Source organism: Silene latifolia, chromosome 2 (assembly GCF_048544455.1).
Source record: "Silene latifolia isolate original U9 population chromosome 2, ASM4854445v1, whole genome shotgun sequence".
Lineage (NCBI taxonomy): Eukaryota > Viridiplantae > Streptophyta > Magnoliopsida > Caryophyllales > Caryophyllaceae > Silene > Silene latifolia.
This window is the reverse complement of record NC_133527.1, coordinates 187501275-187513789: the sequence shown is the minus strand read 5'-3', so window position 1 is coordinate 187513789 and position 12515 is coordinate 187501275. Positions and strand designations below refer to the sequence as shown.

The window sequence follows — 12515 nt, the reverse complement described above, 5'->3', positions numbered from 1 at the left end:
CGTCGCAAGAATAAAATAGTAATAAATCCTGCGACGGAATTTCCGTCGCATGAATAAAATAATGATATTAATCCAGCGTATTAAGAGCTGTACAGGTGGACATTAAAACAAGTCTGCGACGGAAATTCCGTCGCAGGAAAAATATTATTTTAATGCAGCGACGGAATTTCCGTCGCAGACTTTATTATTATTTTAATATAGCGACGGAAATTCCGTCGCAGACCTTCCCGCCATGTCAGAAAATTTGGCGGTCTAGGAAAATATGCTGCAACGGAAAGTCCGTCGCAAGTCCGTCGCACATTCTGAGGTCCGTCGCAGGATCCGTCGCAGGTTTAAATTTGCTACGGGTTCATCTTCCATCACAATGTGTCCGTCGCATCGAAACGTTTTTTTTGTAGTGAAATGAGCATTTGTTTTGTTAAATGACAAATATTTAATCTCCACCCAAAAATAGAGAACGACTGACTGACCTATGTTTCCCAACAGTACTGCAATGTGAAGAGTGGTTTGGCCACATGGAACTTTATGCTCAAGGATAGTCAGGGCCGTCCAACGATTTTGGGAGGCCCGGTTCAAAACGCCAATTTGAGGCCCTAAGTTGTATGCAAACAATTTTTTTCTTTTGAAATAATAGAACCAAAAAGCTGTATTTGTTAGAGAACAAAAAAGCTAATTTTTTTTTTTTGTAGATTAGGTCATTAAAAAAATCAAATCCAATTTTGTTTGGAGAAAAACAAACAAAAAACATAAAAATAGACTTTAATAAAGACAACATAAAAATCGAGATTTTGCTGCCCAAAGATATCGAACCCAGAATATATCATCATTAAAAAGTCATGCTCACACCACTACACCAAGGCATTTAAAATTTTTAATGATATTTTAGCGCAGCAGAAGATTAATGTACTCTGAAATCTGACCAGACTGAGTTTTGGGCCCCGGTTCTTGGAACACTCTGAACTTGCCAATGAACGGGCCAGAGGACATCTGTATGTTCAACAATGGATTTAAACGATTTGAAAAATCCTCACTCAGCAGCAAGAAAGAGGGGAGTCTCATGTAAATTATTTGGCCGGGATCAAGCATGCTGCTCGGGTCATGATACCAGTGGGGCCTGGTTCGATTCTTTGTACCGCGAGTATTTGTGGGGTAATTGGTGGGATTGGGCCTCATGGATATACCGCATCAAAGTTCGGGATACAAGGAATAGTCAAGTCTTTGGCTAGTGAATTATCTAAACATGGGGTTAGAATAAATTGTATATCACCCGGTCCAATTGCGACCGAAACGGTCGTGAATGGATTGAGTCGACTTTATAAAAAGGCGACCAAGAGCAAATAAAGGGGGTATATTAAATGGTTTGGGAAAACTAAAAGGGGTCGATTGTGCGAAAATTGAAATAGCAAAAACAGCTCTTTATTTGGCTTCTGTCTTCTGATGAGGCTAAATATCTGTTCGGTCATAATTTTGTGGTTGATGGAGGAATGACCTCTTTTAAGACACTTGTTTACCCGTCTCCAAAATAATTTGAGTAATCCTATTATTCAATTACGACATTACGTACATCGAGGGCACGCTCGTGCTCTATATGCGTTACTCTATGTTGCGACTTACGCGTACTTTCTTTATTTCACTCAATTAGTGTTTTTAATATTGTATTCTGGAGTGTATGAATTGATGTATTTGGTCGTTTCTAACAAAATTGACTTCGAGTAAGTGTTGTTTTGGAGCTCTAATAGGAGAATTAGGAGTTTGGTATGTGTGGATTGTAGCTCCACTTTTTTTTTTTAATATCGTTGTGACACTCTACCTATAAATAAGGATAAGACACGGCTTTTTGATGGTGGTAGGATTTTTATTAAGAAAAAATTATGGAAGCTACCTTGTCCGCAAAAACGGAAAATCCTTTTGTGGAAAATTCTTACTGATACGCTTCCAGTGGGATTTGATCTTATCAAGAGGAATATTTCCTTTGATATAAGATGCAAATTATGCTTGGAGGATTCTTCTATTGACTCTTTGGATCACCTATTCAAAGATTGCCAAATTGCCAAACGTCTATGGAAAGCAAGTCATTTGGGCATTAGAAGTGACTAGGATGGTAACACCGCCTTTAAACAATGGGTGGTTAGTTGGATCTCTTTTCTTTCAACTCGAAAGGAAAGCGAGTTCTCGATAAATTCTTTTGTGAGTCTTATTGCTGCAACTTGGATTGCCAGGAACAAAGCCAGTTTCGGTGATGAAACCTGTAACATGATGGGAATCATGCGGATTTATGACTCCGAGCTTTCGTTGGCTTTAAATAGCACTTTTACTCGATTGGAGATGAAATCTAAAACTTCTTCTTTTCCTGGCCTATTGGATCAGGATTACAAGAATGCTCTAGATGGAGATTGGATTTCGTTTATTGGTTTTGCAGGTACATGCAGTCCTTTGTTTATTTCTGTTGATGCCGCTTGGAAAGAAGACTGTAAAATAGGAATTGGTTGGACTTTCTCTTCGACGGATAATATTACTAAAGAAGGATTCTCGAGAAACACTATGCATTGTACTCTCCTTTCTGAATCAGCGGAACAAGCAGAGGCCATAGGAATTAAGCAGGTGTTGCTTTGGGCGCTTCATAGGAGCTCCTTTCATGTTAGTATCTCCTTCGATTGCCTCCAAGTTATCTTGCAGATCAATGAGATCGTTTCAAGAAATCATCTGCTGCATTCTGTTATTACTGCTGACATTATCGATTTAGGAAAATACTTTCATTGTATTAATCTTCGTTATGTTCCTAGGTCTTTCAACTTTCTGGCACATGATGTTGCTAGGAAAGCTCGAACTTTGTAGGAACGATTTATTTATCTTTTCAACTGTCAAAATAAAATAAAATAAATAAATAGAGGTTTCTCTCTAGTGTAATACGAATGCGAATAATACTACAAATGACAATCTTTCCCGACTCTCTAATTCTAATAAGCTTAAAAGTTAATCTTAGATCAGACCGTGTAGAAGACCACAATTCCAAAAAGTAACAACCGAGGACCGGGGACATAAAATAATTTAATCCGATCACGGTCTAAACCAAATGGTCAAGTCCAGTCCATTTTCCCGCTCCGGACTTAAACTTGCTAAATAGTTTGTGATTACATCTTGTTTGGGCTTTTAAATCCGGATCAAAAATTGTGTTTCACAATGAACCATAATCTAACAAAGGTATCACAAGGAAGGCCCCATTATTATAACAACCCAACCTTTTCCTCTTCAATTCAAGTCCCATATACACCTCCATTCACACATTAACCAAACTTTTATTTTCCCTAAAAAATAAAAAAATAAAGAAAAAAGAAAAACAAAACTTGTTGCAGAAAATTGTGTGATTTAAGATCAAAACTCCAAAAATTCAAAATTACAAGTTTTCGCGGCACATCATTACACCAGTTGAATCATCTTTTCCAGTAAGTTCCCAATTATTTCCGTTTTTCGTCAATTCTAGGGTTTCCGATTGAATTTCCTCGCTATTTTTCTGATTCAATCGATTAGTTTAATTGTATTGCTAGTAATCAAGAGAGAAGATGAAGCGAAAGCGTTCGCATAAGAATAAGAAATCGAAGAAGCTTGTTGTTGAAGCTTCGAAATCTGATGAATTAATTGCAGAATCCGTTAATATCAATAGTAATGAGGATGAAAATGATAATGAGAGTAGTTCTTGTTCTTCTGGGGAGGAAATTGATGGTAGTAATGATGTTAGTAGTCATGATAGTGATGATAAGGCTGACGTGGAGGCTCCGACGGCGGTGATTAAGTCGGAACCACCGCCTGCGCCACCGGTTAGGGTGGTGGGTATAAGGCCTGAAGGAGTTTTTCAACGGCCGCCGCCTACGGCAGTTTATGGGAGGGTTAGGCTTAAGTTGAAGACTGCTGCTGCTGCTAAACCACCGTCGCCGCCTAAATTGCAACCCCAGCCTCAGCCTCAACCTCCTCCTCAGCCTCAGCTTCCAGTGGCGGAGGCTCGGGTTGGGGATGGTCAGGGGGTGAAATTTGGGACTGTGGTGGATAAAAGTAGACAGGATGTTGTGGTGGAAAAGAAAGATGGTGGTGGTGGTGGTGAGAAGGTGGTGGAGAGTGGACGTTTGGGGTTGGGTGAAAGTAGGAAGTCGGGTGGGGGGACGGGGATCAGGATTGTGTTGTCGAAGAAATCGAGTTCAAGTTTGAACCCATCTGGTGGGAATGCCAAGGATACTAGTGTGAAGAAACCTAGTTTGAGCTTGAGTCCACCTGTTGCGAATGCCAAGGATACTGGTGGGAAGAAATCCAGTTTGAGTCCACCTGTTGGGAATGACAAGGATATTGGTGAGAAGAAATCGAGTTTAAGTCCACGTGATGGGAATAGCAAGGATATTAGTGAGAAGAAATCGAGTTCGAGTTTGAGTCCATGTGGTGGGAATGGCAAGGATATTGGTGAGAAGAAATCAAGTTCGAGTTTGAGTCCACCTGGTGGGAATGGCAAGGATATCGGTGAGAAGAAATCGAGTTCGAGTTTGAGTCCACCTGGTGGGAATGGCAAGGATATTGGTGAGAAGAAATCGAGCTTGAGTTTGAGTCCACGTGGTGGGAATGGCAAGGATATTGGTGAGAAGAAATTGAGTTTGAGTCCATCTGGTGGAAATGGCAAGGATATTGGTGGGAATAGTTCGAGATCGAGTTTGAGTCCACCTAGTGGGAATGAGAAGGATATTAGTGGGAAAAGTTCAAGTTTGAGCCCACCGGGTGGGAATGACAAGGATATTGGCGGGAACTCTGGAAAGAGTTCGAGTGCGAGTTTGGGCTCACCTGCTGTGAATTCCCAGGATATTGGTGGAAAGAGTTTGAGCTTGAGTTTGAGTCCACCCCGACCTGGTGGGATTGACAAGGATATCGTTGGGAAGAGTGCAAGATTGAGTTTAAGCCCATCTGATGGGAATGCCAAGGATAATGGTGGAAAGAAATCAAGTTTGAGTTCACCTGACGCGATTGGCAAGTATATTGGTGGGAACACTCCGAATTCGAGTTTGAGCGTATCTGATGGGAATGCCAAGGATATTGGTGGGAAGAGTTCGAGCACTAGTTTGAGTCCATCCGGTGGGAAGGCTATGGACGTTGATGGGAAGAAATCAAGTTCGAATTTGAGCCCATCTGATGGGAATGCCAAGGATATTGGTGGGAAGAGTTTGAGCTCTAGTTTGAGTCCATCTGGTTTGAGTCCATCTGGTGGGAAGGCCAAGGACATTGATGAGAAGAAATCGAGTTCAACTTTGAGTCCACCTGGTGAGAATGACAAGGATGTTGGTGGGAAGAATTCAAGTTCAAGTTTGAGTCAACCCGTTGGGAATGCCAAGGATATTGGTGGGAAGAATTTGAGTACAAGTTTGAGCCCACCTAGTGGGAATGCCAAGGATAGTGGTGGGAATATGGTGTCGCCTGAAGCAAATGAAGAGGAGGAGGATGAGGTGGTGGAGGTGCAAGTGATGGAAGAAAACCCCAAGTCGCGTAATAAGCAAGAGGTGTTGGAGGTGCAAGTGATGGAAGAAAACCCCGAGTCGCGTAATAAGCAAGAGGTGTTGGAGGTGCAAGTGATGGAAGAAAAATCCAAGTCGCTTAATAAGCAGGAGGTGGTAGAGGTGCAAGTTGTGGAACAAAAACCCAAGTTTTTTAATAGGCAAGAGTTGGAGGCTTCTCTAGAGGTTTGAAATAAAGGATCTTCTTATTTGCTGTAAAATGATCTTTTGGTTATTTTTTTACTAACTAGGTTTAATGATTTTTTGAACATCTTAATAGGTGATCAAGAAAGTGATGAAGATGGATGCAGCAGAACCCTTTAATGTGCCAGTGAATCCTATTGAGTTAGGGATACCGGTAAGTTTGATGCTTCGTCGTTGTGATGTGTCCATTAATGTCCAGTTAATATGCAGAAACATTCTACTGTGATCAATGCTGGCATTAATTTGTGCTCTGTAGGAATGGGGAATACCAAGGGGATTTGAACCACTTTGTCGTTGTGAATAAGCTTCGCAGGTTCATGAAAAAGTACCGTTCCTTGTCTGGGTGTAAAATAAAACTATGCCATATAATGTACTGGAGGTCATGTTGATCTACTGCGTTTGAACAAATACATCTAATTGTTAGTAGTAGAGCTGCTTGAGAAATTTAGTATCTTCTAGATCTGTAGTTCCTTGCTACTTGTATAGCCTTCGTTGATCGACCAACTTAGGGAATTGGTAACCACTTTATGTATGTAGGGTTTTGGGAAACTATATTCTTGCAGTTTCGTTGGTGCTATGTAAGTATGTAACTAATTGTCCATTTCATTTTTGTTGCAATTTCGATCAGGATTATTTTGATGTCATTGATACACCAATGGATTTTGGTACCATCCGCCGCAATCTTGAACGTGGAGCAAAGTACATGGATTCCGAGGATGTGTACAAAGATGCACAGTACATATGGGATAATTGCTTTAAGTATAATAATAAGGGTGACTATATTGTTGACCTTATGAAACGGGTCAAAAAGAATTTCTTGAAATATTGGATGGGAGCTGGGCTCTACACTGACCTGCAGACAAAGAAGATGTGTGGTATGAATTTGTTTTTCTTCTCTTATTATTCTTACTGAGATTTAGGCAAGTTATATGTGAGAAGACTGAAAGTCTGAAACTGTTAAACTACACTGAACCCTTTACTTATGCAAAGATTGTTTACTACACCAAACCCTTTTGTGCTACTTTTCAGTCCATTTATCTGATGAAGATTTATAGCAGTCAGCAGCCATCTTTTTTAACAGATGAGTATATATATTTTGTCATTTTTGTTAGACTTGTGTTAAAACACCGAGAGACTGTTTTATTTATTATTGTATAGCTTTTTTTCTATTTTGATGGAGCTAAATACTCATTAACTTTGCAACGCTCACTATTCAGTAAAAATATTAAGGACAGCGGATCAAATTATGCTAAAATTTAAATGTAGTGGAGAGAGGTGGGCAGATAGAATTGATGTCTGGACAATTGATCTTTTTTCGTTCTCTGAGTTTGACATGGTAATAGTTATGACTTATGAGAAATGAAAAAAGTTGAGTTAGGGTCCTGCAGATTTTTAACTAGTATTGTTTTTCAGATCTTAATATGTGAATGCATTTTATGCTGGGTGTTACACTGTTTCCCATGGAAGGTCGTATATTATTGAGAATATTTTGAGTTATAAAGATGGTGGTGGTCTAGGTTTGTTATGGGCAGAAAGAGAGAGCAGGACCTTAGGCTCTTAGCTGAAGACTGTTAATTTTGCCCTAGACGTGGGAGGGGGCTGATTGAAACTTTCCACCCTTCTCTTGTTGTAACCAATATCTGAAAATGGCTTACAGCCTATTGGTCACAGATATTGATTATGGAATAAGAGGACTAATCATCAGATCTGATGGCTTATCCACGGCTTGGCATTACATTGGTAGTTTGTTACCCTATACATGCTAGTAATTCTCCTTGCACTTCTAGGTGTATATCATTTTTGGTTTTTGCAGGTCTCTATGGCCCTTATCTGTAGATGTTCTATCTTTGGAAACAAATCTTGCTATGCTGCCTTTTAGGATAGTGTCTACCCCTGACTTTGCTTTGATCTTATAATATGCATTCAGACAGAACATTGGGTTTGAATGTAAAAGAGTGCCTTTCTTTGCTTGTTTAGATCATTAGTTGTTTCCCTGTGATGCTATATAGGAGCTGAAATCCTTACAAACAATTAGGATCTTCCAGTACTTTGATCCTTCAATTTTACTCCCGCAAATCTTCTAGAAAGTGGGTTTTCTTTTATCCAACATCATCTATGTGGTGCTAGAATAGTGCTAGACCGACCATTCTGTCTATGTGCTTGTGTTATGAGTGTTATGTATTTTCTTTCTTTATCACTTTTTATTACAGATACTTAGTGATGATGGTGTTTATATCTCCTTGTTTAGAAAGCGAAGGCATTGCCGTGGATGAGCCAACAACTTCAGGTCATGGCAAGAAGCTTAAGAAAGGGAAAGGGTATGTTTTTTTTTTTTTTCTAAATTTCTGTGTACTTTCAAAATTATTCCTTATCACTTGATTAATTTCAATTTAATTACCATTAATTTTATTATGCATGCAATTTCTCCATTTCCCTTGACTTTTGGTGATCGATCGATGTAAATTAGTAGCATATATATGATGTAAAATTTGTCATGATTGATTTGTCAAATTTACCATTTAGTTATACTTGCTCTATTCACTACGTTCTTCTCCTTTGATTCATAGCTGTCTCTCTGGCCATATTTTTTTCTTTTTTTGCATTTGTTTATTGTTATTTAGAGTTTATCGATAACTCCCACCCTTTCTATGTATCTTTCTTAAAACTCCCTCCTTTTTAATTTTTTTTCAAAACCCCCACTTTGCGTGAACATTTTCTTTTAAAGCTTCCACCAAAAGCCTATTTTTGTCAAATTAAAAGACATTCTTTTAACCCTGAAACATCTTTGTTGTAGCCAAAATCTAACTTTTGATACAATGGAGTGTCCATTCATGACCAATATTGCCGAGAAATGTCCTTATGTTGACAAAAACAGCCTTTAGGTGGGAGTTTTAGAGAAATGTCCACAAAAGGGGGAGCTTTGGGGAAAAAAATGTCAAATGTTCCAGAGTTCTGAAAACAGAGTGTAGAAAAGGTGGGAGTTTTGAATTAACTCTTTTATTATTTTTGAAAATATAATCTCGTGAAACATTGTTTGATGACCGTGTAAATATATTAGTATCATGTTATTTTTAGGGCTCCCGTAAATCCACGGGACATATGTGTTAAGCCACTGGAAATCTCAACATTTACCTCTATAAGTTGCCTTGTGGGCCCTAGAAGAAGAATAATTGCAGTACACAAAAAAGGTTGCTTTGGGCATATTACCCATATTTCCAGTGGATTAGTTCATTCTTCCTGTGGAATCATGGGTACCCTATTTTTAATACTTAATTTTTAAAGATATTTATGGCTAAAGAATCGGATCTGACAATAAAAAGTCAAATGAGAATATTGTAAAAATGAGGAATATATAGTACGGAGCACGAAAATATTGGTAAAAGTTGACATTTGCACCGAAGTCAAATGGGGAAATATCTGTATATGGGATACTGGGAGTATTCAATATTCTTGTGTAAGTAGCTAAGTTACATGGCAGTAAACACTACAAAGAATCATGGCATTTCAAGATCATACCTCATATCTTCCACTGTAGAATAGTTCTCCGCATGATATAATCGCCCCTATATAAATCAGTTATCTTGAGTCTTGACAATGAGACTATCAGCTGTTGTGTTGAGTTTCTGCCATGTAACATGTATTAATTTGCGTATGTTCTGCACCTGCAGTAGAGCATCTTGGCAATGCTTAACTAACTGGATGTTGCAGGTTTAAACGTCACAAAGATGACTGTATGTGTGCTATATGTATCATGAGGCGCCGTCGCCGAGAGCGCGAGGCACGTGAAGCACAGGAAGCCCGTGAAGCTGGATTTTTTGCTCCTTCACCTCAATTTAGGGTTTCTCAGACTAGTATGACTAAAGAGTTCAAGCAAGAGGTACATATTATACTTCTTCCATATACATGTTGCTTTTCCTAATTTTGGATAAAGACCGTGTTGCTGGGGGAACCCAACTCTACAAACAGGAATTTTGGTCTTGTAGAAGGAGATAGAACAAATAAACACGTGAACCTGAGTTTTAGCTCCTTCTTCTCACTTTACGGTTACTCTGACTAATACGACTCAAGAATTCATACATGAGGCTTATATTACCTCGAATATTTTCTTGCTGTATAGAAGGAATAGGATTTCGTCAAGTTGCACTTAAATTCCATGAGTTCATGGTGATGTAACTTTGTATTCTTTGCATAAGCAAAAACAGCAATTCATTTGTCAAGAAATGGGAAATGGGAAAAGGGAAAACAAAATTCAAAAAATGTAGAATTTGTAATCTTTTCAGTGAGATTCAAAGTGGAGAAATAAGAAATATAAAAAAATTCAGGCAACAAGTAACAGAAAACCTCGGGAAATGTAATTGCTTCAGAAGTAGTTTTTTTTTTTTTTTTTCTCCACGTACTGTTTTCTATACTATTTGCTTGTCTAATTGCCTTTAGCGTTGCTTCGCGAAGGTAAATCCACACGCAGAGAGTCCTGGTGATGACAACTCATCTTATATGGAGGCTTCCCCTGGTGGAGATGGAGACACTGAAATGGAAGATGGAGAGACAAGGCTGGAGGACATTGCATCTCAGTATGTTAATCAGCAGAGGGTAGGGAATGGGAGAATTGAGTTCCATGATATATCTGGCAGATCTGGAGACATTTCAGAAAGGACTTTGCAAAATGATAAAGGTGATGATTTATACTCTCACGATGAGGCAAACCTTCAGGATGATATAGGTAGCAGAATGATGATTGATGCCCAGAAACAGCCATCAGTTCATCCAGAAGAACCAACTTCTGCATATTTGCAACAGAGACATGAGGTATTGAGTAGTTTCTACGAGTTGCCTTTCATGTTTATCTCTTGATCAGAAAAATTGGAGACATGACTGCAAACCTTTTAGAGATCTCGAAACCATGGCTTGGCTAATTGAATATATATTGTCCGACTTTAATTTCAGAATCGTGATATCTTTTGGTACACCTTTGAAAACTAACCAGTTCTAGACCATAACTGAACCTTGTCTATTCTGTTAAAAGACCGGAAAAAGAATTGAACCAATTCGGTTAAGATTCAAATCATGATCCAAAGCTAAAGAGTGTTTCTTACTTCTTTACATAATGCATTTTGTGGTGTCTCATCCATTCTTTGCATTTCCTCTTTAGGGTGTGCTTACGATTGCATGTCTACCCTTAGTCCCCCATCCCACCTAGCCACCTACCCCTCCATAGATATCTGTATGCAAGCCACCAGGCCCACTACTCCCACCCCGAAAAACTTCAACCAGCCTAAATTTAGCCCAAAGTCCTAGAAAACTCTCCTCCTTGCCCATGTGTCTCAAGGGTGACGAGAGGAGTTCTGGTTGTGGGCCTGTGGGGGGATGGAGGGTTTCTAAGGTTGAGGAAAGGGGAGCTCCATGGCGAGGTTGGGTTTTTGAGGGCGGGTATGGGCTTTCGGAGTGGATTTTTGATGGTGGAGCCGTGGAGGGAGGGTTTCCAGTGGCTTGGGGCTAGAGTTAGGGAGTGGAGAGTAGTGTGGCTTGGTAAGATGGTACAGGTCCTGTGTAGTGGCTGGATGGAGATGGATAGATGGGGAAGGCAGGGTAAGAATATGATCATAATCGTATTTCCCATAATAACACTTTTAATTAGCAAAAATTAAGAACTTGATATGCAATAATGACATAAACGTAGAGGGTTAACGTTTGTGACACTTTGATAGTTAACAATTATGACATGTAGTCTGTCAGTTATTTTGTGCAATAATCATAAAAGTTCTGTGTAGAGAGATGTGCAATCAAATTTTAATCTCAGCAAACATATACAGTACTAATTGTGAAATCAGAGGGAGTAAAATTCATATTAGGTACTCTATTTAACAAAATGATACCATTGCAGCTACTGGAGTTGGAGAAGAAGCGCCAAAGGTTACGGTTAATAGAGACTTTCCGTGATCTTGAAAACCCTATGCTCTCAGGATTATGTGGAACTCTATTTCCTAACAATACGCAGAGCGTGTGGAACGGAGCCAACTCACTATTGCAGTGCCAAAGATCCCGTCATCGGAGAAGTGGCATTCATGAAGCCGTTGCTTCCTTCCTCACTCCCACTTGTAAATCTGCCTCGTCTCTCAAGTAAATTCCCTGTCGGTTTTTTGTGTTAAGGGTTAGTTTCTGAACTTAGATGATTCTCGATTTATGTAACAAGCCTTAATTTGAAATTACTTGAGAGTGTAACATATTCAGAGCGCGAACTGTGAGCTTCTTGTGATATACTGCTTGTACGAAGATACGCCAATTGCTAGTGTTCATTTTCGAGATGAAGGGCTGCGTTTTCTCGGAGATGCATGATTGATTGTTCAACCATAGGTTTCTGGGAAGGTTTCGTCGTATTTGGATATAATGTACATACTGTTCTTCATTGCCTTTTCCGTCTCTTATTGTTTTAAAATGCACTGTATTTCGATCTCGGAATTGCATCCACATCTTACTATACCCAGAGACTTGATTACCTCTACAGTTGAATTTTAAGTTTTTACCGCAAATTTTCTAGCAACTTTTTAACAAGAACCTTTTCCTGTTTTTCATCTCTATTCGAAGCATTTCAATTGAACACTGACGTTTCTCGTCTCTATCTCGCATTCTCTCTTACCCAAACCCGAGTTTAAAATTAGTATTTCGGTAATAAGTTTGCTAGTTCAGGTTAGAATACTTGTGAATTGTGATTATGGCTTGGACCCAGTGTTGCAGTTAAGGGTGTTCATTGGTCCGGAATTGGACCGGACCGGACCAAATTCTCTGGACTGT

At 39.2% G+C, this 12515-nt stretch overlaps 1 protein-coding gene across 1 annotated transcript; it reads left to right on the top strand.

Moving 5' to 3' along the window:
* Window positions 1-3367: 3367 nt before the first annotated feature.
* Window positions 3368-12134, top strand: LOC141643859 (uncharacterized). Its single transcript, XM_074453182.1, has 8 exons — window positions 3368-3443; window positions 3546-5708; window positions 5803-5880; window positions 6355-6601; window positions 7975-8044; window positions 9435-9603; window positions 10176-10532; window positions 11608-12134. Exons 2-8 carry the CDS (start codon window positions 3561-3563, stop codon window positions 11845-11847), a joined length of 3309 nt encoding a protein of 1102 aa, XP_074309283.1. The 5' UTR covers window positions 3368-3443; window positions 3546-3560; the 3' UTR covers window positions 11848-12134.
* Window positions 12135-12515: the final 381 nt, after the last annotated feature.

What these genes read in the sequence shown, in the direction of transcription:
- LOC141643859 (XM_074453182.1), top strand. Translation starts at nt 3,561, where the DNA reads ATGAAGCGAAAGCGTTCGCATAAGAATAAGAAATCGAAGAAGCTTGTT. An exon ending in GCAGACAAAGAAGATGTGTG is followed by an intron (nt 6,602 to 7,974) that starts GTATGAATTTGT and finishes CTCCTTGTTTAG; the next exon opens with AAAGCGAAGGCATTGCCGTG. An exon ending in ATTTGCAACAGAGACATGAG is followed by an intron (nt 10,533 to 11,607) that starts GTATTGAGTAGT and finishes ATACCATTGCAG; the next exon opens with CTACTGGAGTTGGAGAAGAA.